The 26071-nt window shown below is 36.5% G+C and overlaps 1 protein-coding gene across 1 annotated transcript in view; it reads right to left on the reverse strand.

Moving 5' to 3' along the window:
* CNTNAP2 (contactin associated protein 2) overlaps window positions 1–26071 on the reverse strand; it is a 2313133-nt gene that overhangs the window by 1123537 nt on the left and 1163525 nt on the right. Inside the window, exon 9 of the mRNA XM_033192342.1 lies at window positions 23147–23296. Within this exon, the coding sequence (XP_033048233.1) occupies window positions 23147–23296 (150 nt within the window). The remainder of the gene's footprint in view (window positions 1–23146; window positions 23297–26071) is intronic.

Genomic DNA, 26071 nt, shown 5'->3' on the forward strand with positions numbered 1-26071 from the left:
TGACGTGAAATAAGCCACAAAAGAACAAATATTATATGTTTCTACTCATATAAGGTACCTAGAATATTCAAATTCATAAAGATAGAAAGTAGAATGCTGGTTAGTGGAGGCTGGAGGAGGAAGAAATAGGGAGTTAGTTTTTAATGAGCAGTTTTCATTTGTGATGATGAAAAGTCCCGAAGACACCACTAGTGATGATGGTTGTACAACAACAAGGTGAAGGTACTTAATGCCACCAAACTGTACACTTAAATAGAGTTAAAATGGTAACTTTTATGCTTTATGTATTTATCACAATAAGAAAACATTACATTCTGTGTTTTCAACAGTTATAGATGGAAGTTGTGACTAACGTGTTTTTTTCCAATATTATTTAGGGAATCTTAGCTGTCATTTGACTGGCTAAAAAGAAAAGCCAAATCAATAATTATACAGCAATAATAGGAATTATGCCTCCTTTAAAGTTCTTTGTAAATACAGCAAACTATTTCCATGCCTTCTTTCAGTCTAGGACTTTCCTCTCACTGAGATACTTTATTCTTTCACCTCTTCAGAAAAGCAAGAACCACATAATTAAACCCAACAGTCTAGTTTCACAGAGGCAGACATGGCATTCCAAAACATTAAATGAATATATTGTACCACTATAAATAAGTTGTGTTTAGTTAGTTTTAAATACTATAATTTTGTTGTTGCTGTTGTTGTTGTTGTTGTTGTTGTTGAGATGGAGTCTTGCCCTGTCTCCCATCCCAGACTGGAGTGCAGTGGCATGATCTTGGCTTACTGCAACCTCTGCCTCCTGGGTTCAAGTGATTCTCCTGCCTCAGCCTCCTGAGTAGCTGGGATTGCGGGCATGTGCCACCATGCCCAGCTAATTTTTTTTGTATTTTAAGTACACAGTTTCACAATGTTGGCCAGACTGGTCCTGAACTCCTGACCTCAAGTGATTCAACCGTCTCAGCCTCCAAAATGCTAGGATTACAGGAGTGAGCCGCCGTGCCAGGCCTATACATTTATTTTCCTAAAATTATTTTGAAACATGGATGTTTTAAAAAGTCAGAGGCTGCCTTTCAACACTTGTGCCATTACCTACAGGCATGTAGCGAATTTTAACAATGCATTTTTCCTACTTGGTACATATGTTCTTTCAAACCAGAATGCTGCTGAGGCGTATCTTTGTTTAGCCAGTTAGGTCTTCACCGGCAATGAAAATGAACAGAGTACTTAAAAACAAAAACGAAAAAAACCCCAGCTCATTGTTTAACATTAAGCAAGTAGTTTAAAAGATATTTTTCTTTGAAAAACAAATGATAAACTAGAAAAAAACATAAAAATATAATTAGCATGTGATTTTTAAAGGGACAATATAAATTTAAAATATACAAATAAATTTAAGAAAGATTTGATGAAATTCTTACGAGGAAAAACTGGAGATGCTTATTAAGGAAAGATTAAAATGTTCTAAAGTATGTCTTTAACCTTTAAGTTGATTCTAGGGAAAGAACACAGCTTTCTATAAATTAAGCTTTAATGCCACAGCCAGACATGAAAATATAAGGTTGCATGGATTACATATCTGATGTGGCATGGTGCATCTTAGAGTTCTTCAATAACATGATTGCAAAAAATAAAAATGTTTAAATCATGCACACTGTTGTCTTCTAGAATACAATAATAAACATTTCTAATAGTTTTCAAAATATGGTTAATTATCCTTATTAATTCATTGAACAGATGTTTAATGAGTACTTTGCATGCATCAGACACTGTGTCATATTTTAGTGTACTGGGATAAACAGAATTAAGAGTAGCTCCTGCTCTCCTGAACCTTATGACTGAGTTGCTCACCTAATACACCTTACTTCGTTTCAAACCATCAATGGCTTAGCTTCCTAATTCCAAAGATACTTTTTCTGGCCGCTTAATTTTCTGTTCTACAGACTATACAATCATGATCCTATTTCTTTTTTTTTTTTTTCCTTATAGTTCTGCCATATGGAAACTAAGAAATGTATAATCATTTGCTTTCCAAGCTAAAGAAAAAAGCTCTTAGGTAATATTTGAGATTAGTTTTAATAGATCCTAATGTTTTGGGAAATGGTCCATTTCTCTCTCAAATTAAAGGCAAGAAATTTACTGAATAACGTCTTTGTGGAGAACAGAAATATGATTGGGAATAACAGAGATATAAATGCGTGCTTAAAAATATTCTATTGCTTAAAAAAACTATTTAATTTTACTACTCTAAATAATTTGTTGTAAAAAGCTTCAGGCTAGGATGATGGATAATTGAAAACTGGAAAAAGAAATGCACTCCTTTAAATGAATTTTTCAAACTCAATATCCTTAGGTTAAAGAGCCATATACAAATTTTCAAGATTTGCTCACAGAAGGAATAAATATTGAATGCCACTTTATTAAGTACAATTGAGCACACAAACTGTAATCAAACTCACAGATAATATGAACTGTTTAATATCAGATACAGGAGTATTACAAAGACTGCTAACTAGTCTTCAATAATTACTTTCCCCCCTTGCATAGATGTAGATCTTTACCTGGATATTTGGTTATCCAACATCCCTTGCAACTCTATGTGGCCACATTAATATGTTTCAGCCAATGAAGTGATACATGCATAAATGTTGTATGAGACTTCAGGGGAGTGGCCTTAAAGGGTGAGAATCACCCTGTATCTTTTGATTCTATTTTTCTCCTATCTGGAACTTGGATGTAATATCTGGCACTCAAATTGCCATTTGGGATATTTGCTTTGTACTAAATATAAAGCAGAAAGATGGAAAAAGCCTACCTTCCTGACTCCATGGAACACTATGATAGCCTTGAACAGTCTAATTCTATATTCTCTCATGTAAGAAAGGAAGAAATCTTCATCTTGTTAATTTCAGTCTCCATTACTCAGAGCTGAACCTAATCCAAACTCATACCATAGTGTGTACTCTACATAAAAATAGGGTGCTAAGTGTCACAAAGCCTAAAAAGCATATGGAATTGCCTGTGGTGGACACCAGGCCTTGAAGACTGTGGAAAGCTGAGATCTTTGTCATACAGTAGCTAAATATTTGGTTGTATTGTCAACTGCTATCTTTAGAAGGCAAATTAGGTGCCGACTGAGACTTCCATGTTAAGAGAAACGCTTGGAAAGACTCAAGTGCTCTTGTGCACTGGCTCCTTCTTACTGTGTTTAGCAAAGTCTCCAGGAGAGAAATGAAGTTAGTCTAGAACTCACCAGCCTGAAGGCTGAGATAAGAGTAAAGCTACTTTGAAGCAGAAGGTGCTTTCTTCTTATGTTGACAGTCTAAAATGATGGAGAATCCCCAATTCAGAAGCTTGAAAGAAAAAAAAGAAAAAAAAAAATAACCCTGTGTCCTAAACCACATTGTGGTGTAAGTTTAAATCGTGGCTGCCAAGAGGCAGCTTTAGAAGGAAGTAAGGCTATGACCCCGGGATGTCTTTCATCACCTTCAGATAAGGGTTGTCTACCAGACTTTGGGAGACAGTACCGTTGCACTGATCAGATTAAGGATGTCATCGTCCACTGAAGGGTTATTCTAAAAGGACCTCAAGGTGGTTTGACATTAGTTGAAAGGCAGAGAGAAGAAAAGGAGGGAGGAGCAAGTACTCTTGAAGGCACATTAGAGGGCTCACCTCCACTGGGAACTGGCAGAACACAGAGGTAAGTATGAAAAAGAATAGTCAACACGCTTTAAACTATGTCAAGAACAAATGTTTAGGTGTGGTTATTTGGACATAGAACTGCCTGAAACAAAATAGATGAGAAGGGTACAACATTTTTGAGAAACTTACATTGCCAAGGAAACCATAAGCATGGCCTGCAAAGGTTTGTGCCCTTTCAATGACTACAGCAGTCCTTAATCATTAATTTGTATCAGCAGGAGGTCAGTTGTGGAAGCATGCAGCCCACCAGACAAGAAAAATCAGAATGCCCTTCTCAGATATGATCACGATATGGCTTCTCATAGGAACCTCTGTGAGTGAAACCCTGGATCACAAAAGACACTGGAAAAATAGTCTTTTTGCTATTCCTGCCTAGCAAGATTTTAAAATTGTTATGGACCAGCAATGATTATGTGTCTCTCATGCTTTCATTTTTCAAAAGACGAGTGCATTTCACAGTTAACAGGTTTTTAATTTATATCCTACTGTACCACAAGAAATAAAACCTTGACCTGATGAAGAGGTCTGTACATCCTCTGAGATGGATTTGGGATGGATGCAATAACTTATGAGATTTTGGGAAGGTCTCACTTGAAGGAACATAAAAATGTTCTATGTATGGGAAAAAGGGTTAATATAGATATTTCTGTGCACTAATGTTGGTACATACTGTCAGTTTTCCCTACAATCTGTTTTCATGACCTTTTCAGTAATAAAATCTCTCCACACCTTTTTTTGAGGAGAGGGGGTGCTGGATTCATGAATGTCTGGGAGAATTTTATTTCCCAGCTTGCTTTGCAACTAGTTGTAGCCACAGGACTAAGCTCTGACTGACAGGATATGTGTAGAAATAACTTTCAGGAAGTGCCCTTAAAGAGAGGTGCTCCATTACTCTGTTCACTTCTTTCTGGAATGGGGATGGAAGACATCTTGACCAAGAATGAGAAACAATGTACTAAAGATGGTGGAAAATCTAGATAGATTAGAACTTGTTAAATTATAGGTTGCATGCTAGATGCAACCCGCCACTTGTTTTTGTAAATGTTTTACTGTAATACAAACATACCCATTTATTTTCGTATTGTCTATGGCTGTTTCTCTGCTACAAAGCAAAGTTGAATAGTTGTGAGAAAGATCACAGGGCCCACAAAGCTTAAAATATTTACTATATGACCCTATATAAAAGAGTTTGCTGATGCTTGAAATAGAATTCATACTTCGTGAAACCACAAAATGCCATACCAGCACCTTCAACAAGTTTAAATCGTCACTAAGTTGGATTTCTATAATTATATAGCTGAAGACTATTCCAATAACTTGGATTTTTCTCTCTATCTTAAAAGTTAATGTTATTATATCTATAATATTTTGAATATAGAAATCCTACATTTAACATTACTCATTTCTGGGTGTCATGGCTCATGCAAGTAATCCCAGCAATTTGGGAGATCAAGGAGGACAAATTACCTGAGCTCAAGAGTTCTAAACAAGCCTGGCCAACATGGTGAAACCCTATCTCTACTAAAATTACAAAAATTAACTGGGCGTGGTGGTGCATGCCTATAGTCCCAGCTACTAGGGAGGCTGAGGTGGGGGGATCACTTGAACCTGGGAGGCAGAGGTTGCAGTGAGCTGAGATCATGCCGCTGCACTCTAGCCTGGGCAACAGAGTGAGACCCTTGTCTTTAAAAGAAAACAAAACATTACTTATATATAAGTGCAAAGGAAAAGTAAAAGAGACAATATATTTGGTTGATGTTTACCATTATATACTTTGACATATCATAAGAGATTAACTTCCTAACAATAAAAATGTATATCTAATTAATGTTTTTAAAGAATTAAGAAGTATGGTAAAGAATTCTGACATTATTGATGCAATAAGAAGCCTTTTAATATTAAACTTATTGGACACATTGTGTTTATGGACATTCCATGCTGGAAAGTAAAATCCATTCACCAATGACAAAAAAGAAGAAACCTCAATAAATTTTGTTATATGAATACATTATTAGCAACTCTAACAAATGTACATTTAAACACAAGTGCTATGTTAGAGGTTTACTTTTATCCACTTATATTTTTAAAAATAATCCTGACAAATTTCATCTCCCTTTATCTAGTTTATTTCCTACCACATGAAACTCTATGTAAAATTAGAAAAAAATTAAAAACACACTTTTCTAAAGGTAAACATTTTCTGTTTTGAAAATTTTTAATATATATATATTTAATTTTACTTTAAGCTCTGGGATATATGTGCAGAACATGAAGGTTTGTTACACAGCTATACATGTGCCATGGTGGTTTACTGCACCAATCAACCCGCAATCTAGGTTTTAAGCCCCGCATGCATTAGGCATTTGTCCTATTGCTCTCCCTCCCGTTGCCCCCCAACCTCCCGATAGGCCCCAGTGTGTGATGTTCCCCTCCCTGTGTCCATGTGTTATCACTGTTCAACTGCCACTTATGAGTGAGACCATGCAGTGTTGGTTTTCTGTTTTTGTGTTAGTTTGCGGAGAACGATGGTTTCCAGCTTCATCTGTGTCCCCGCAAAGGACATGAACTCATTCTTTTTTATGGCTGCATAGTATAATAGTGAGAGACTTTTTTTTTTTTTTAAAAAAAGACAGAGTGTTGCACTGTTATCCAGGCTGGAGTGCAGTGGCGCAGTCTTGGATCACTGCACTCCAAGGCTCAGGAGACCCTCCTGCCTCAGCCTCCCAAGTAGCTGGGGCTTCAGGTGCACATACCCATGCCCAGCTAACTTTTGTAATTTTTGCAAAGATGGGGTTTCACCATGTTGCTCAGGCTGGTCGGGAACTTCTGAGCTCAAGTGATCTGCAAACCTCAGCTTCCCAAAGTGCTGGGATTACAGGTGTGAGCCACGACGCCCAGCCAACTTTACATTTTTTTATGGAAATATATTCAAGTAGTTTTCACTTATTATTTTGAGTACCATAAAAGTGCTCGTCATGTTGGTTTTATACCTACAAATGGCTACTGCAGAAAATTTTAACAAAAAAAGGAGAACATTAAAATTATTATTCATTCTTTGAATCAGAGATATTGCTAAAATTCTGTTTTACTTTATTTTACAGTGAGGGGTAGGTGGGTATAAAACTAGGTAAGTAGAAAAAGAGAAACCATAGAAAGCAGAAAGAGAAGGGAAAACCAGGAAAAGAGAAGCAAAGGAAAAAAAAGACATATATAGCCTATTTTGTTTTTCTTTTTTTTTTTGACGTTTAAGGGACAGTGAGGTAGGCAGATATTAAACAAATAATCTCCCTAATTAATATATCTTTGTAATCTATTATATAAACTCAAAACTAAAGAACCCGACCTAAGCCAGGGGCTGAGGCAAAGGGAAGCCTTTCCTGAGTAAGTGTTGATTACAGTGAGATTTAAGAACGAAGTAGTCATCTTAGGTTGAAGAACATTCCAGAAAGAGGAAATGGAATGTGTAGGGTCCCTGTGACAAGGGCAGCATAACACTCTATTAGCTCAAGGAAGGCCAACATGATGCTGGTGCACAGAAGCAGAAGGCTGGGTGAGGATGAATGATGTGTGTAACACAGAAAGGAACCAGGTGATGCAAGATCCTTGTAGTTCAGGTTATAAATTTGCATTGCTAAACAAATAAATAAGTATTGCAATCACAACAGAAACAGGAAGTCAGTGAAGGTGGAAAGAGTAGGGGAAATTGGCAAGACAAAGTCAGTGGAAGATAGATTGAAAGAGGACTAACTAGAATGGACTGAAATTGTCAGTGGATAAATCAGGGAACTGTTAAGCAGTCCTGCAGAGAGAATATGGTAGTCCAGTTTATCACAGTGGCAGTGAAACAGCCGAGAGGCAGATGGATTATAAAATCATTTATGAGTTGAATAGTTTATGGATAATAAATGAATACTTAAATAGGATTGGGTGAAGGATTGGATTTGTTGCATGGAGATAAAACTAAAGAAAGACTAAAATCATTCTTTATCCTGGATGGAGGGCAATGGCACATTCACTGATATGGAAAATATTAGACAGGTCTAAGAGAATGCTGTTATAAATTTGTATTATATTAAAATATTTTATCTCCATTGCAATAAGACTATGTCATTAACATTTTTCATATATCATTTAATATTATTCAAAATCATGACTTTGGGTGGCTACATAATACTCCATTTTACAGACTTGCCACAGTATCTTTTTTCATCTTTCTGCTGCTGTTCATTTCGGCATTTTCTAGTTATTGATGACTATGTTGTTGCAATAAACACTCTTATATATAACTACTTTACTCTGTAATCACACAGTGGGATTGGTAACCATTATGTATATTGTTTCAAAAGTATATGAATCAAAATTCATATAACTTTTACTGCATGTACTTAAATCTTAATACATTGATTTTAGTAAGTGATGGAGGGCTAACCTTATTGTATCATCTCTACATAAATAAAATCTTGTTAACACTCCTTTAAATAAACATGCATTATAAACTTTCTTTTACTACTTAATCACTTAACTATAATTTTGTTTTAATGATTTTTTAAAATATGGATTTCTAACTTGTCCTTTGATGACGCTAACCTCACATCATTACCCAGTGTCTCATTTTTCTAATGTTTTCTTTGTCTCTCTTCTAATCCTCATCTACCATTTTATGGAATCTAAGATTTTTATTATCAGAATGCAACAAATGTTCCTTTTTTTCCTACATTTTTATACCCAAATCATTGCCTACATTAGTGTTTTTCGAAGTATGGAGAGAGAGGGACAAGCATTGAGATCACCCAGGAAACAATTTAGTAATTTCTCAAAATAATAAACATAGACTTATAGACACAGCAATTCCACTCCTAGGTATATACCTAAGAGAAAGAAAAACGTATGTGCAATCAAAAAGAGGTAAACTAATGTTAACCTCAGCATTATTTATAATAGCCAAAAGGTGGAAAGACCCAAAACTCCATCGCTTGTGAATGAATAAATGTCTCATATATATATATACATATGTATATATAAATATATAATTTATGTATAATATAAAATATATGTAAATAATTTATAAATAATAATATAAATATAATATATATATAAATATATAATTTATGTATAATATAAAATATATGTAAATAATTTATAAATAATAATATAAATATAATATATAATATAAATATTACAATATATAATATAAATATTATAATATATAAATATTTGACAATAAATAGGGATAAAGTACTGATACATGAATAACTACAGTTGAATAAAGGTTGAAAACATTATGCTAAACAAAAGAAGCCCATCATAAAAAGATAATTTTTTATGTGATTCAATTTATATAAAATGTCCAGAATAAGGATGGGTGTGGTGGTTCCAGACTGTAATCCCAACACTTTGGGAGGCCGAGGCGGGCAGATCACAAGGTCAGGAGATTGAGACCATCTTGGCTAACATGGTGAAACCCTGTCTTTACTAAACATACAAAAAATTAGCCGGGCGAGGTGGAGGGCGCCTGTAGTCCCAGCTACTCGAGAGGCTGAGGCAGGAGAATGGCGTGAATCTGGGAGGTGCAGCTTGTGGTGAGCCAAGATCAAGCCACTGCACTCCACCCTGGGTGACAGAGCGAGACTCCGTCTTTAAAAAAAAAAAAAAAAAAAAAAAAAAAAGAGTCCAGAATAAACAAATCCACAGACACAGGAAGTAGTAGATTTGTGGTTGCCTACGATTTGGGGTTTTGTGGAAGAATTCAGAGTGACTTCTAACAGTTTTTGGGTTCTATTTGGGTCATGAAGGTCATGAAAATGACTGAAAATTAGACTGTGGTGACAATTACAAGACTCTGTGAATATACTTTAAATGGTAAATTTTTCACTTTAAATGGTGAATTTTTCACTTTAAATGGTGAATTTTATAGCATATGATTTCTTGGCCAATAAAATAAGAAAAAAAGAAGAATCACCTGTCTGCTTCAAATGCATATTTCTGGGTCCAACCTCAGACCTACTGAATCACAATTTTACTAAGAAGGCAACCGAAGACTTTTGTTTGTTTGTTTGTTTTGTAAAGTACCCTAGAAGGTTCTTAAGGACATTAAAGTGTGAGAGCCTGGTATAAAACATGCATTATCTTAGCAAACACACAAAATCTCTACCCATTGGTCTTCAAATCAACTTTTGCACTAGGCTAGCAAATAGTAGAACTACTTCTTTTCTTTCTATTTCTTCTAAGCTTTTACATAGTGGTTATTACCCGCCTGCTTCGTTCAGCCTGATAGCTTGCATTTCCACCCTAAAGCCCAACTGAATTTTTTCCTTCTTTGGATCTTTCAACATTTTTTTTACATGTAACATTGACTATGTATTTACTAGGGGCAATTCCCCCTTTACATGTATTTTCTGCCCTTCAAATATTCTTTTCTTTGAAATATTAAACCTAAAATCATGTATATATATTGAATCCTTGAGTCTATCTCTTTGTTCAATAGCCCATAGACAATAGGAAAAGTTCTGAAGGTATTAAAGGATTTTGCTTTATTGCTGATTTTTTGAGGCATGTAGCTTCTCCTGGAAGTAATACCATATAGTCAAATACTGGTAGAGAACATCTTTATTCAAATTTTATATTTGCACACTGATCTAATAATGGTCTCTGAAAACAGAGAAGGTCTCTCTTCCCAATTGTGGGGTAGTGAACTTACTGGTTATTACAGATTAAGTTCTACAGAGGAATGATGCCATAGTAACTTTGGCACCAATTGTATTTAACTACAGTGAAAGAGATCAAAAGATCTACATATCAAAGAGACTTTGGGATTTTTTTGATTGGAAAAGTATTAAAGACAATGTAATTTTAAGGCTAACTTCTGAAGTAGACTGAATTATATGTTACTAGGAAAGTCTTTGGCCTAAATTCCCAGACCCTCACTCTCACACATTACACCTAAAAAGACTTCAAATTTCCCCATGAGATATTCAACCATTTTTAGGGTCTTGAAGGCCAAAAACTCTTATAAAATTTCTTATTACTATAATATTCCCATGAGGAGTAGAAAATAATTTTTAATTACTTGAGAAATAGCTGGTTGCTGGGATGGACAAAGGGAACCCAAAGTAGAAAGAGAAATTAAAAATAAAAGGAGGGGTGAGTTCAGCAAAAGTTCTTTTTAATTACTACATGAGTAAACCAAACAAGAAAAACTAGCTTATTTTAAAATCCGATCTTTTTAAAAACTCAACAATGGAAAACACAAAAGCCACAGAACCAGAAAGAACATTTTAGTTAAAAGAGAGGCATGTAAATAATAATAAATTTAATAATTAAATTAACATATAAATAATTGATTGCCCAAAGGAGAAACAAAACAGACAAGCAGACAAAATAAGCAATAACAGACCAGCACAGTTACAGGCATGGGATCCCATTCTGTTTGTTTTTGCACATATAAGAATATTATTTGAATTTTCAGCAATTAAAAAAAGTAAGTATGCTAAATTCATCTCCTCTACCTACTTGTTCAGTCACAGAGTATTAGATATGCAAATAAACATACCAACATTGTTGGAAAAACAAAAAACCCACAAACTTCTTTCTGGTTTGTCACGAAGTGCCTTAAAATAACTTTCTGTAACCACTTTTATGTATTGCTTTTTTGTGTCATTACCAAATGACTTGTGGCCACTAAGGAAGGGCCCTGGTCACACTTCCCTTCCTGCCTGAGGTCAGAGTTAGCTGCTGTAAATAGGGTCCACAGATGCTTACCAGCTGAGGCCATGCTGCCTGGACTGCCCTCAGTCTGAACACAGCAGGAGTACGAGAGCCAGGCCATTTCTTTCTGACACAGGATTCTAACAGACAGTTTTTGCTAGAGACTGGCCAATATTGCCTCAGCTGTGCAACCATCTGGGGCTCTACCCAGGCACTCTTTCTTTCCTTTCACCATTCCTGAATGTCAGAGCTCCTCTTTAACCTTTTTCCTTTAGAAGTACTTCCCCAATAAATCTCTTGATTGTCTGATTCTGTCTTGACCTCTGCTTCTTAGAGTACCTGAACTGACACATGGTGAAGATTCTTTTCTTTACCCAACTTTAATCAGGCTCTGAACTTCCTCCTAGGCCCATCTGTTTACTCTCTTGTAAAATCCAGTTTCGGCAAAAGAACCCTGCGAGTCAGTTTAGCCAGGACTCCCTGTCCTCGATAGCTGATGGTTCTCAGTATCTCATCATCCTTGACATCTGACCATGTTCCTCCTGTACCAATCCACAGATGATGTCTGATCACCCCAGCCTGTTTTCAGCAAGAATTCTGATTAGGTGGATTTAGCTAGAAATCTCTGTACCCTTGGATTGTTTCTTTGTAGTAATTTTCTATCTACTGACCCAACCCTGCTTTTTGGCTATAAATTCCCGCTTGTCCTTCCTACACTTGGAGTTGAGCCCATTCTCTTTCCCTCGCTGCAAAATTCCATTGCAGTGGTCCCTGTATCTATTGCAATGGTCCTGAATAAAGCCTTCCTTACTATGCTTTTAACGTGTATCTTTGAATTTTTTTTAACACTGATTACTCATGAAAAATGAAGGATACATTTAAGGATTTCTTTTTCCTTTTGTTAAAGCACTGTAAAATCAACTTCATAGGATAAACTGTAGACATATTTATGCTTCCCAAGTAATCATTTTACACCTATCACATATTTGCACCAGATACATAAGGCATTACCGTTTAAAAAATTTGGCCAGTAATTTCTCTACTTAAGAGCATTTTAGATACAGAAGATATTTGCTAAAAAATTCACATACAACATAATATTTAATTTACATATCTTTAGTGTTACCTGTATTATTTTCACAGTCAGATCATGATGTTCTTTTAGGCTAATAATTTTAAAAGAGCAATATCAGTATCAAGAGAAAAGGAAGCAGAGAGTGTCGATGGTAAATGGCCACAGGGTTAAGCCAATTCTTGAAAGTCAAAGAGTTTTTGTAATTTTATGATATTTTTCTTTGAAAACTTCTTACAATCATTTCTTAAATCTGAATATTTCCAATGCAAGCCAGTTGTAAGAGCAAGAAAAAGGCAAAGGCATGTAGAATATCACAATAATTGTAATGATAATTAGTTTAAAACATAGCTCTAATCAAATTTTACTTGTGGGAGCTATAAAAAAAAGTCTTGGGAACCTTGGGCTACATGATAAATACTTTCCAATCTCCAAGCAGAAAAACAGTTTCTGATGAGGTTAATATGTTCAATTTCAATCTGTAATTCCTTTTTTTTTTCTCTCTCTTTTCTTTTATGCATATAATTGGTCAACAAATAAAAAAAGCCTGAAAGTTCTTTGGGAATTAGATTGAAAATTTTTTCTCGTTGATATTCTAATAGAAAGTGATGGCTTAAAAATATGTATTTTTTTTATAAAAAATACCACTTCTATGGTACTATGCTTTTAACCTGAGTGATAAAATAATCTGTACATCAAATCCCGATGACACATAATTTACCTATGTAAAAAACCCCTTACATGTACCCCTGAACCAAAAATAAAAGTTAAAATATATTTTAAAATGAGGAACATTGCATAAAATAGCAAATATTGATTTGAATATTTTCAAGAACAAGTAGTTGTTTTTGTACAATCAAGTCCTGCTTAAGAAGTTAATTGAGAAAGAGTTTCTAGATTACTCACTACAATTAGGGGAGGACAAACTCCTCTAGAAAAAAATTGGAAAAAACAATCACATATAATAATAATGGACTAGAGTGAAAATATTAAAAATACAAAGAAAAATAGAAAACAAACGGTTAACTAAAACGTTTGGAAGCAGTAAATAAACATAATTTCAAATTATATAATATTAGCCAAGCCAAATTAACCATTAATAATTTACAGAAATCGCTGAGGTTCTAAGTTGTGATTTTCCCATCTCACTCTAAAATTTAATAAATTGTTAGTCATTTGGTTAGGAAAAGTTGGCGTTTGCCATTAATACTAAATTAGCATTTCAAAGAGAGGCATATTACACAAAAGTGAGATAGGGTAACCAAGTACTTTAGTATTAATGAAGGATATTCAGCACTATGTAAATATAGATGATAGCTAATTTTCAGTTTATATTTTAAAGGGTGATAAATAGTTTATTTCCTACCCCCCCCCCCCCCCAGCAGTATTGTTGGACCACTGATGGAACAAAGGTCAAAAGGAAAAGATTACAATTAGGTGGCATTTTCAAGCTAGAAGTATATGCATGAGGAGGTTATTTGTGAATCAATATTTTTAAAGGCTATTTTTATTATAACAGCTTCCTAGCTTTAAGTCAGGGTTCTCTACTTGTTTATTTCTAAATGGCAAGGTCCCCAAATTAGAATTTTAATTTACCATAGCGGGTTTTAAATCAGTAGATTATTGACCCTAGATGCAGCAGAAAGAGCATTCAGCCAAGACTTGACCTGAGGAATTTAGGAATTGACTGAGAACCCATCAAAATAAACTAGAAGAGACAGGATGCTGGGAATTTTGTTTGGGAGGGAGCTGTCCATGGTTCCGTTAATTTTGGTTTAACTATGACCACATAGACAACAAATTCCTTGGTTTTAGGATGCATAAGTCAAAAGTCATTTTCAGGGAAACACAGTGAAATGGACCTCATATTGTGGAAGGATAAGGGAGAAAGTGTAAAACAGTGGAAAGGGGAGGCATGAGCCTTTTCGTCAGGAAGACTGGTATCATCCTTGACCCTTTGCTTTTACACCCCATATCCCACCTGTCTGCAAGTCCTGCTGGCTCGACCTCCAAATGTGTATGTAGAATTGTTCATTACCCACTGGCTCCACTGCTACAATCTAGTTGATATTCTTGCATCTGGGTTATTGCAACAGTTTCTACTGTTCTTCCTCATGGAACTACAGCCTTTTATCGAAACAGCAGCCTGAGAGATTATTTTAAAATCAACTAGATTCACTCGGTCCAATCTTCTCAGTCATTGTTAAAGACCCTTCACAATCCAACCTCACTTTTTTTCAGTCACACTGACTCCCTTTCCTAAGCACTCCCTGCACACACCAGCTGGATATCGGGTTACACTGTCTTCTCCCTCTACCAAGAGGGTTCTTCTCTCCCGTCTTCTCATGGTGTGTGTGTTCTCATTCCTCTGAGGAGTTTGCTCAAATGCTATCTTCTTAATCAAAGGTTTCTCTGGCCATTTAAAGATAATCCTCAACCCCCCCTCCCAAGAACTTCCTATCCCCTCCCTGATTAATTTTTCCCCAAATACACTCATTTAACCAATGTTATTTATTTACTGTCCCACCTAGAATGTAGTCTTCCAAGAGCAAGCATTTTTCCCCTGATTTGTTCAGTACCTCAGCATGAACAATAATGCCAGGTTTCCAGAAAAGATTTAATTAATCCAAGCTCTACTACTTGTTAGTTGCTCCATAATCTCTTTGGATATAAATGAATGAAGGTAGGTCTTAGTTCTATAACAGACAGGATGAATGAAAACACCAAAGGATACTCAAAAAGATTTGCAAAAGCAGGCTAGAAAAAGGATAAAAAGATTTACTATTACTTCAGCCAGTGAAGAGAAAATCAAACAATCTAATTACAGTTTGAGTTTAAGGACTTATATTTTGAAGGAAATAACCATATCATTTCCTTTTTTCTTTTTTTTTTTTTTTTTTTGGTGGATGGTGGGGCGGCGTTACGGAGTTTTGTTCTGTCACCCAGGCTGGAGTGAAGTGGTGTGATCCCGACTCACTGCAACCTCTGCCTCCCGGGTTCAAGCAATTCTCATGCCTCAGCCTCCCAAGTAACTGGGACTACAGGCACGTGCCACCATGACTGGCTAATTTTTGTATTTTTTTTTAGTAGAGATGGGGTTTCATCATGTTGGCCAGGCTGGGGCCTGACCTAAGGTGGTCTGTCCGCCTCTGCCTCCCAAAGTGCTGAGATTACAGGCTTGAGCCACCGTGCCTGGCCTGAAGCCATTTCTTATGAGAAGATTTTACACATAAGAGAGCCGACTTGTCCAGCATTTATATGTTAAATGTGAGGACATTTCTTACTGCCAGTAAGGGATTTAATGTATATTGATGGGGTGCCACTGGTGTTCTCTTGAACTTTTCATGCTGCTTTAGCATAAACAACTCTCTGGGAACACTTCATAATATTTCTATGGTTTGAAGCTCACGCTTCACTGTTTAGCAGATGCCCATTGTACAAAATTCCAAGACAAGTACAGTATGACAACAAGACGGCTTAATTTATTCTTAAATACATGTTATTTTGGAAAGGGCACTACATTCTAAGGAAAAATGAGAGCAACTTTAAGACTTTTTTCTTCTTTTAATTGCACTCTGTGTGTGTGTGGTTGTTTTATTTCCAGTATTATTACTATCTACAAGTAAAGTCTTTAATAATTTCATTTGTTAGTTAGTGGTAGGTTTCCATGGCACTACATATCAAGGTCAAGTTACAAATTCCTTTGTTCCTGAAAATGTTTGGGTCAAACAAAGCAATGAAGGCAGATTCTTTCCCCTTGTGCCTAAGTATAATTCTGCTCTGAGGATTGCTGACCCCAAGTCTTAGCTGGGTGTTCTCTTCTCTCTACATTACATGTGTAAGGACCCAAATGGAAGGATACAACATTTGGTTAGTTCCACATAGAATGTACTTTCATGCCAATGATACATTTTCTTATCATTTACTTTTTTGTTTTACACAAAGCTTTCTAATATTTATCAGAGATAAGGTCTCACTCTCTCTCATGCATATGGACAAGAAATTCCCTTGGACATTTTTAAAATTGATTCCTTGTAATTCTATACCTGGTCCTACTCAGAGGTTACAAAATCACATTCAGAAATTTGATCATCAAATTCTTATGACCAGTAAATTTGTATCCACTAGGCACAATACTTTAAATTCTGTTGTTGTGCTGTTTGTTTGAATGCCTCTACCTTTTAGTTATTCACATTTCCCAAACTGTATGTTTGACTTTTAACTTCATAAGAGCCATCTTTGAGAATGGATAATACAAAATCAGATGTATGAATCTCCTCTAGGAAGTATGCTAACTTATAATTAGAGGTGGTTGCAAAATAAATCACTTATACCTTACTACGGGCTAAATTGTATCCTCCAAAGAGACACATTGACGTCCTAACTGTGAAACCTATGAAAGTGGCCTCATTGGGAAATAGGGTTCTTGCAGATACAATCAGGTTAAGATGAGGTGATAATGATTAGATCGATCCCTAATCCCATGAATGATGTCCTTATCAGAAGAAGGAAATGTGGATGCAGAAATACAACAGGGAGAAGACCATGTGAAGATGGAGGCAGAGACCGGAGGGAGGCATCTAGAAGCCAGGGAATAATGAGTATTACTGGTAACCACCAGAAGCCAGAGGAGTGGAAAGATCCTCCCCTGGGGCCTTCAGAGACCTTAAGATCCTGCTGGACCTCCATTTTAGACTTCCAGCCTCTAGAACGTTGAGAGACTAGAACTATGTTGTTTTAAGCCACCACGTTTATGGTACTTTGATACGGCATCCCTAGAAAATCAATACATACCTCCAAAAAGTCTGTTTAGGATTTACTTTTCACATTCCTGAAATGACACATATCATTTAATAAAACTTGTCTCATTCCAATTTTTTTGGGGGGGGAGAACAATGAAAAAGGGCTAGAAAACAAACTTCTAAACAATAGATTTCCTGTTGGTACAAAAGCAAGGTAGCGGATACTTCACAGGGCTGACAAGTGGATCCTGAATGGGATGCTGAAAGTTCCATATTCTGTGATGGATGAGCCAAACCAAGGATTTCTGGAAAACTACCTGGGAGGCTTTTCACGGAGTGTATTCCATCACTAAGAAACTTTCAGGCAGCCAAACGCTTGAAGGAGTGTTGGTATTTTCCTATAATAAATAGCTAAGGAGCCTGATAACCACATCCTCTAATTATTTTACAAAATAACTACTTAACAAAAATCTATGTTTACATACTTATCTAGTTAGCTCGTTTTTGCCATTACTTTCAATGGCCAAAACCCCAATTACTTTTGCACAACCTAATATTTAAAATTCATGGTCTACTTCAATGAGAATTGAGAGGCCATTGTTATAGACTATATGTTTGTGTCCCTCCAAATTCACATATTGAAACCCTAAGGCCCCGTGGGATAGTATTAGGAAGTGGGGCCTTTGGGGGTTAATAGGTCATGAGGGTGGAACCCCTATGATGGGATTGGTGCGCTTGTAAGAAAAGACTTAAGAGTGTGTGCTCTCTTTCTCTCTCTCTCTTTCTCCAATGAGAACATACAATAAGAAAATGGTTCTCTGAAGCTTCTCATTATGTGCCCTCAGTAGACATGGAATCTGCCTGTACCTTGATACCTTGCTCTTGGACTTCTCAACCTCAAGAACCATGAAAAACATATTTCTGGTGTTTAGACCACTCAACCTATAGCATTCTGTTATAGTAACCAAAACTGACCAACACAGCTATATAACGGTGAGGTGGAAAGATGTGCCCTCTTATTAAACTTTATTAACACAAATCCTATCAAACTCAGGACAGCTCCACTGCCCTCTTTTTATCTTGCCTTCACCACTTGCTTTGGTACCTTCCTAAAACCTGCCTCCTTCCCCACCGAGTTCTTTAGAACTCCCCTTCCAATAAGACTGGCTCTAGAAGCTTCTTATCTCTCCTCTTCAGCCTATAGCTCCTTTCTCTTTTAATGAAAACAAGAGATAATAAAAATGCCCAAAACAAAGAAAATTTAGAAACTTAGAAATCGTACTGCTCTCTCATAACCATGGGTTCCAGCCTGTATCAGAGAGCTTATTACCACGTCAAGAGTCAGTAGGTAAATGTAATTATTGTGTTTAACATTCTTTTGATTAATAACATCAATGGAGTGTTATCTAAAAAAATTCTAGTTGGAGGAAAATAAAACACGTTAAAGCAGCTAAAACATACTTTGCTGAAGAAACATCCCAAATAACCGATCTCTTTCTTTGCTTATTCCCAAGAAAGAAAAAACGCAAAAGAATTCTTGGTAATTAAACATCATCTGATCATGGAAGTTACAAAGGAGAACTAAGAACTTTGCTGGGATTAGCAGGGAGTAAGCATAGAGATAAAATTGCACACTGGTGTGAAACGACCCAGCCTGGGCTGCAAAGAAAGCTATGCAACCGGGACTTAACTTCAAAAGAAACAAAATGTGGACAAGTTTAAGGGTTTGCAAACAAAACAGAGTGTAGGACGGCAAGAAAGCCTTTTCTTGTGGCTTTCAGTGAGCAGGAAAAATACTTTTCTTCAGTGAGTGTGGGGGAAGAAATACTTTCAGTGGTGCCGAAGTTGGTGAGAGGTCATGAAATACATAATGGTCTGAAGTCTCCAGTGTTCTTTGTGAGGCTCTGCCTCTCACAGAGTTAAAAGAAAAACTCAAGATGCATTGGAAAGTCAGTCAGCATTTAGCATTCCCTAGTGTCAGATCCCAGGTTTAAGTTTATGCTACACAGTGTTCAGAAAACAGATTCTATTGCCAATTAATAGACGAAGAAGGTAAGATACAATATTAAGGGATCCACTAATTAAGTGATAAAGCCAGATCCAAAATCAGGTATGCAGGATTGCAAAGCTTGTATTTTAGAACAAAGTCAATTCTCCTTTCCGCTATACTAGTATATCTTAAGATGTGTTTATTATAATATTTGAATCCTACTTTAAAATTTCCAGCACAGACGGTATAGAGTTGTGGGCATTTGTGTTTTAGTTAAAGTTGCGATCCAGAGGCAGTTCCTCTTCTGATCAGGAATCCACAAGTAAGAGGCATCAAGAGTTTTAGTGCAGAAACAGTACACCCACTCCAGAGGGGGTGACTCTTAGTTTTTTTGCTATTTATTCCTCATATCAACCTAATTCACTGAATCAACAAGTCCTCTGATGAACTTAATACCAAACTGGGTTTTCTTTGGTGAAATTAGCGGTCTGTTAGATAGCATAAATGTAAATGTTAATGAAATGTTAGAAAGGAGATATCGATAGTGAACTTACAGGCACTAAAGGTATGTGGTTTGGCACAACACCTTTGAGAGACACAACCAGCCTTGTGTTAAGATGGTGAAAGATTCTGGTGAGGCCTGACACCTGAGTTCTTGGAAATGCTTCTGGAGTTAGGATCACTTAGTGATCCTGTGCCAGTGATTATTTGCTGAGGAGGCTTTCTGTCGCCTAGCACTAGCTCTGGGTGTAGCTGAAACCCACCATTCATTGTTGCTGCTTTAAGAAAACATTTTATTCAAGGAGAGCTGGGACCTCACTGAGCTTGCAGAAGAATGTTTGTTAACAGTGTTGTGCTTCCTTGGTAATACTTGTTCATTTAATAAATGTGTTTATGCGCATCACAACTTGTCCTGTGACTTCCGTTCCTTTGCCCCCTGGGGGCAAAGCAATAGGAGAGTAGCTAATTCTCATGCATCCCAAACTTTTCAGTGACTGATGATGTTTTACAAAAAGAATCTGAAAGGTGTGTGTGGAAATTGGCTAAGGTCAATCTATAATTCTGTTTCTCAGATTGTGTTTATCAGAATCATTTGAAGTTTTAAATTCTGTAATTTGTCATCTTCTTGAATTTCAAAGTTCCAGAGGTGGGGCCTGAGAGTTGGAATGGCAATGAGTTCTTCTCGTGATTCTTACACACTCAGGATTCAGCTAATGACAATATAACAAAACAAGCATCATGATCATTAGCTGACAATATGTCCTAAAGGCAGACCACAGACCCAAGAGAAAGTCAATATTCTCCTGACTGCTGGACTCGAAAACCAAAATCTGTAAACTGATAGTAAATAGCACACCATCAAGACCTCATCTCCTATAAACTTTATGCCATGAATGTGTGGTTACAGCTACTGGCTCACTCCTCTAGATTGAAATCGACAAAAACCGGCCTTGGGCATTCAGGGAGCTGGTGGATGGCCAAAAACATTCCAGTCAAGGGAGCAGTAGATATTATCAGTAGCTTTCCCACTGACAACTGGGATCTATTTACTATCAGAGCAATGAAAACTGTTGGCCATAAGCCAATCTTACTGAATTTTTTTTTGGAGGGTAACCAGTTTGGCTATTGAGTTGTTTTGTTCCTCACATCAATATGTCCAGTTCATTCACTCATAAGAAAGCTTGTTTGACTTTCATCTACTCATCAAATATTTATTGAGAGTCTTCTTAAAATCATGTAGTCTTAACTTCCAACAAATATTATGGAAGATTAAAGGAGAGCCCGGCCGGGCGCGGTGGCTCAAGCCTGTAATCCCAGCACTTTGGGAGGCCGAGACGGGCGGATCACGAGGTCAGGAGATCGAGACCATCCTGGCTAACACGGTGAAACCCCGTCTCTACTAAAAAAATACAAAAAATTAGCCGGGCGAGATGGCGGGCGCCTGTAGTCCCAGCTACTCGGGAGGCTGAGGCGAGAGAATGGCGTAAAACCCGGGAGGCGGAGCTTGCAGTGAGCTGAGATCCGGCCACTGCACTCCAGCCTGGGCGACACAGCGAGACTCCGTCTCAACAAAAAAAAAAAAAAAAAAAAAAAAAAATAAAGGAGAGCCCTAGTTCATGATGTTTGTCTCTAAGTTGTCATTAATTAGATGGGGAGAAATGCCCTGGTATAGGACTCAGGAAACTTAAATTCAGGTGCTAGCTGCAAACTCAGCAGCAAGTCAGTAAATTTCCTAGGGTCTTCTCTGTTTCCTCTCTAGGCAATTCATAATAAAGTGATGTCTTGCCTATTTTATATAATTTACTAATTCTTTCACAAATATTTATTGTTCATCTACAACATTCTAGGATTTTTTCTAGAACCCTGAGGAATATAGCAGGGTACGAGTTAAACAAAGTGGCTGCTCTCATGACACCTTACTCTAAGAACTAGAACACACACACACACACACACACACACATACACACACATATACACACACACATACACACACATATACACACACACATACACACACATATACACACACATACACACATACATACACACACATACACACATACACACACACATACACACACATACATACACACACATACACACAGATATACACACACATACACACACATACACACACACACACACACATAGTGATATATAACTATTAATATAAACAAATGATAGATATGTAAATATAAACATTTTCAGAGGCAAATATGTAACATATAGATTTTAAAGCTTAAATAAAAGCCTTTTCGAAGAATGTGATTTATTTTTTTACATCTCACATTGCATGATTTAGGAGAGGAAAGACAATAATCTAATAAAAGATGTATTGATCTAAACAATGTGCCTAGCACTTTAATAAAATATGTCCTCATAATTTATTAGTTATGAAAAAAATCATTTTCTGGCAGGACACATTTTTCCAGTTAGAAAATATTACAGGTCTTTGCTACAACACTTTTTCTCACATAGTCGAATTTCTCATATGATAATATTCTTTTTACTAATATCTTCATTACTTAAGAACCAAGATGTTTGTGACCACGTGTCTTCTCCTATAAGGTAGACTGTGGTAGGCACCTTTAAAATGGTACCCAGGAATCACTGGCTCTTTGTAGTCATGCCCTTGTGAAATCCCCTTCCTTTAACTGTGGATGAGATTTAGCGACTCACTTCTCACAAGCTGAAAATAATAGTGGTGATGGGATATCACTGCTAAATTGGATTTTTTTTAAAAACTACTTATGGTTTTTATCTGGAGAACTTCCTGACTTACTGGCTTTCCCCTCCCCTCCTCTCTTTCTTTTGTTTTCCCTCTCTCTTTCTCTGCCCAGTCACCCCCAGGAGAGGCTACTTGAAGAAGGAAGGTGTTACAGAATCCGAGGCCACAGAGAACTGGGGCATCCTAGCCAGCACCATCAGCCACGTAAGTGAGACCTGTTGGAAGCAGACAAGTCTTCAAATGATGCAGCCACAGCCAACGGTTTGAAGTCAACCTCATGAGAGACTCGCTCAGCTAAATTACTCCTGAATTCCTGATCCAGAGAAACTGCGAGATAATAAATGTTTGTTTGAAGACACTAAGGTTTGGATAATTAGTTACATAGCAATAGGTCACCAGCAAATAATCCAAGGACCTGACTTTTGAGGATTATGAGGATGAATTTAAAGTCTCCTTTGTTATACTTCCATTATTTAAACTGGGCCAAAAGAATATAGTGACATCACCTTAATATCTTCATCAGAAACAAACAAATTTTTTTTTCTTTTTTTACTTTTTTTTTTTTTTGCTCAATGGAATTAGTTTGTTTGTTTTATCCTGAGATCTACTGAGTCAGTTGAGTCAAATATAAATACTTCATAATCAAACTTCATTTTGAAACCTCATTTGTTTGCAATGGATTAGTAACCAAAAAGCAATGGCATTCTTACCTCCAAAAAAGTACTTCTCGCCGGTTTTAACTTGAAGAGGACTATTAGTTCGAACTGCTGATGCTTCATCTCCATCGATGGTGAGAATAGCAAAATTCTCCTTGGCTAGGAAGCGAACCTCGTGCCACTGCCCATCATTCAACCCAGAACCTGGTAAGTACAAGATAAAAGTTGTTTCTTTTCTTAAAATTACCTAGTTGAACACAATTTCTAGTATCAACAAATTAGGATTTTACAAATAAAAGTATTTTTCTCTAGGAAAATACAGCGTTGCTTACAATTCAAACTGATGTCTCATGTCTCTTTAACATTATAAGTGGTTCTATACTCCACCTAACTGAATAAGGCATAATATAACCCAACCACGTAGAGAAGCAGTATTAATACCACTGGGTACTTAGGGAAAGAAATGGGTTGAAAAAAAGTCATTTGAATGACCTTGTCCTCCCAAAGTGCTGGGATTACAGGCGTGAGCCACAGCACCCGGCCGCTGAGCACATTTTATGATTATGTGCTATTTTAACTTAGAGAATTATGAACTATTTTAACTTAGTAACTTATTTTCTGGTTAGCTTTGCTAGATCTCATTCTCAGACAAGAAAATGAATGTATGGCTTTTACCTAATGTCTGTCTTTGTTTTTAAAATATTTATTTTTCTGTAGAGTTTGTTCTCTCTCAATAAACACATTTGGTGAGTATAGTTTATAGAAATTAAGTACTATATAATAATGTGTATGTGAAGCTATAAATACTAACTGACCACCAATAGTCATGGAAAATAATAATAGGATTATCTGATCATTTACAAATGAGTAATCTTTATAATAGAGTACATGATATTAAAAAAACAGCAAAATAAAACAAGAATGCATATCCTCAACAATGGCACTTCGTTGTTGCCTGATACAACAATCTTTGGAAACGAAAATTCTATTGAATTATCCATTAGGTAGACATTAGCTTAAACCTTTTGTTTAGCTTGTGTTCATTTTATGAAGAATAATCAGACAATTAAAAAGCAAAAAGGGGAGAGCAGCCAGGAAACATAAGCTTCTGGAGAGAGTTTAACACTTGGTAGCAGAGAAAACCAAAAGGGCCAGAATAGACTCTGTGAAGGCCTGTGCTATGACAAGGTGGTGGTTGGGGGGCATTTTGTGCTATTCTTCTTCAGATGGCACAATGTAGAATCCATAGGTAGAAGTTACATGAGGGCGTGCTTCGGTTTCACAAAAGAAAGAGAACTCTAGCAAATAAAGGTATCCAAAAATAGAATGAGAGCAAATCAATGACACACAGATCAGGGCTCCGAGCCCCTGATAATTTATTTCAGGAATCTGAAAAACCAGTTTGTGGCTGAAATCTGGCTTGCTGCCACCTGTTTTTCTATAACCTGTGAGCTAAGAATCGTTTTTACTTTTCTGAATGGTTGAAAAGAAATAAAAAGAAGAATAATGTTTAGTGACATGTGAAAGTTATATACAATTCAAATGTTAGTGTCTATATAAATGTTATTGGAATGTAGCCAAGTACATTTATTTACATACCATGTGCCCTACAGCAAGAGTCAGCTGCACTGGAAACTATACAGTTCATAAAGCCTAGGCTATTCACTACAGGCACTCCTTTATAGGAAAATCATACATTACCAGTTGATTTATACTAAGAAATAGAAAAAAATATTTTAAAGAACAACATAAGGGCTGTTGGAGCTTAGAAGATAGTCCCATGTTTGTAGTAGTTACTCGTATCATAGTAAGTATTATCACACATAATCACCCGGCAAGTGTTTTTTTTTTGTTTTGTTTTTTTTGTTTGTTTGTTTTAGGATTTTCAAGTTTTAATTTAGTAATACTTACTGAGCACTTTTGTTTTAAGATGGAATTCCACTCTTGTTTCCTAGACTGGAGTGCAATTGTGGGATCTCGGCTCACTGCAACCCCTGGCTCCTGGGTTCAAGTGATTCTCCTGCCTCAGACTCCCAAGTAGCTGGGATTACAGGCGTGTGCCACCACACCTGGCTATTTATGTATTTTTAGTAGAGACATGGTTTCACCGTGTTAGTCAGGCTGGTCCTGAACTCCTGACCTTTAGATCCACCTGCCTTGGCCTCCCAAAGTGTAGGGATTACAGGCATGAGCCACCACGCCCAGCTACTGAGCACATTTTGTTTCAATCAAGAATATAAAATCTCTGCTCTAAAGTAATTAATGCAAAAGACTTTCCAAATTATAAAATTTAGCATACAAGTGAATATAAAAGCACAAATAGTATAATAGTATGCATAATATAAATAATGTAATAAGGCAAACAGCTACATGAGCCCACTATCATCTTTGGTCTACCATATGATCCAGCAATCCGACTACTGAGTATACACCCAAAAGGAAGGAAATAAGTACACCTAAGAGACATCTGCACTCCTGTTTGTTGCAGCCCTGTTAACGACAGCTAAGATTCGGAAGCAACCCAAGTGTCCATCAACAGATGAACACGGAGTATCTCAATAGCCCCCAATGGTTCCTCCGATTTCACTCTTTGCACTAACAGTCTAATCTCCCCACAAAGTGGCATTATCTTTATAAATGTATAATTGGGATCACACTATTCCCTACAACAGCTTTCTGTTCTTTTTGAACTTATGAAAAGTACTGACTAAAGTCCTTTTTCTGGTGAACTAGGAGGTGTCATGTGAACCATCTGGAATGCCTTGTGTGAATTATCTTCATGGTTTTGCTCCTTCACATCAGGTCTCTGTGCAAATGTCATCTTAGCAGAGAGGTGGTCTTTCCTAGCTATTCTATATCACATATCATTTTCCCCTCTCTTCCAACATCCCTTCTTTTCTGAGCTTTATTTTTCCTTATAGTTTCTCTCATTACCAAATTTATTATATGTTCATTTATTAGCATACTTACTAATTTTAT

Source organism: Trachypithecus francoisi, unplaced genomic scaffold (genome assembly GCF_009764315.1).
Source record: "Trachypithecus francoisi isolate TF-2019V2 unplaced genomic scaffold, Tfra_2.0 Lachesis_group4, whole genome shotgun sequence".
In the NCBI taxonomy this organism is placed as follows: domain Eukaryota; kingdom Metazoa; phylum Chordata; class Mammalia; order Primates; family Cercopithecidae; genus Trachypithecus; species Trachypithecus francoisi.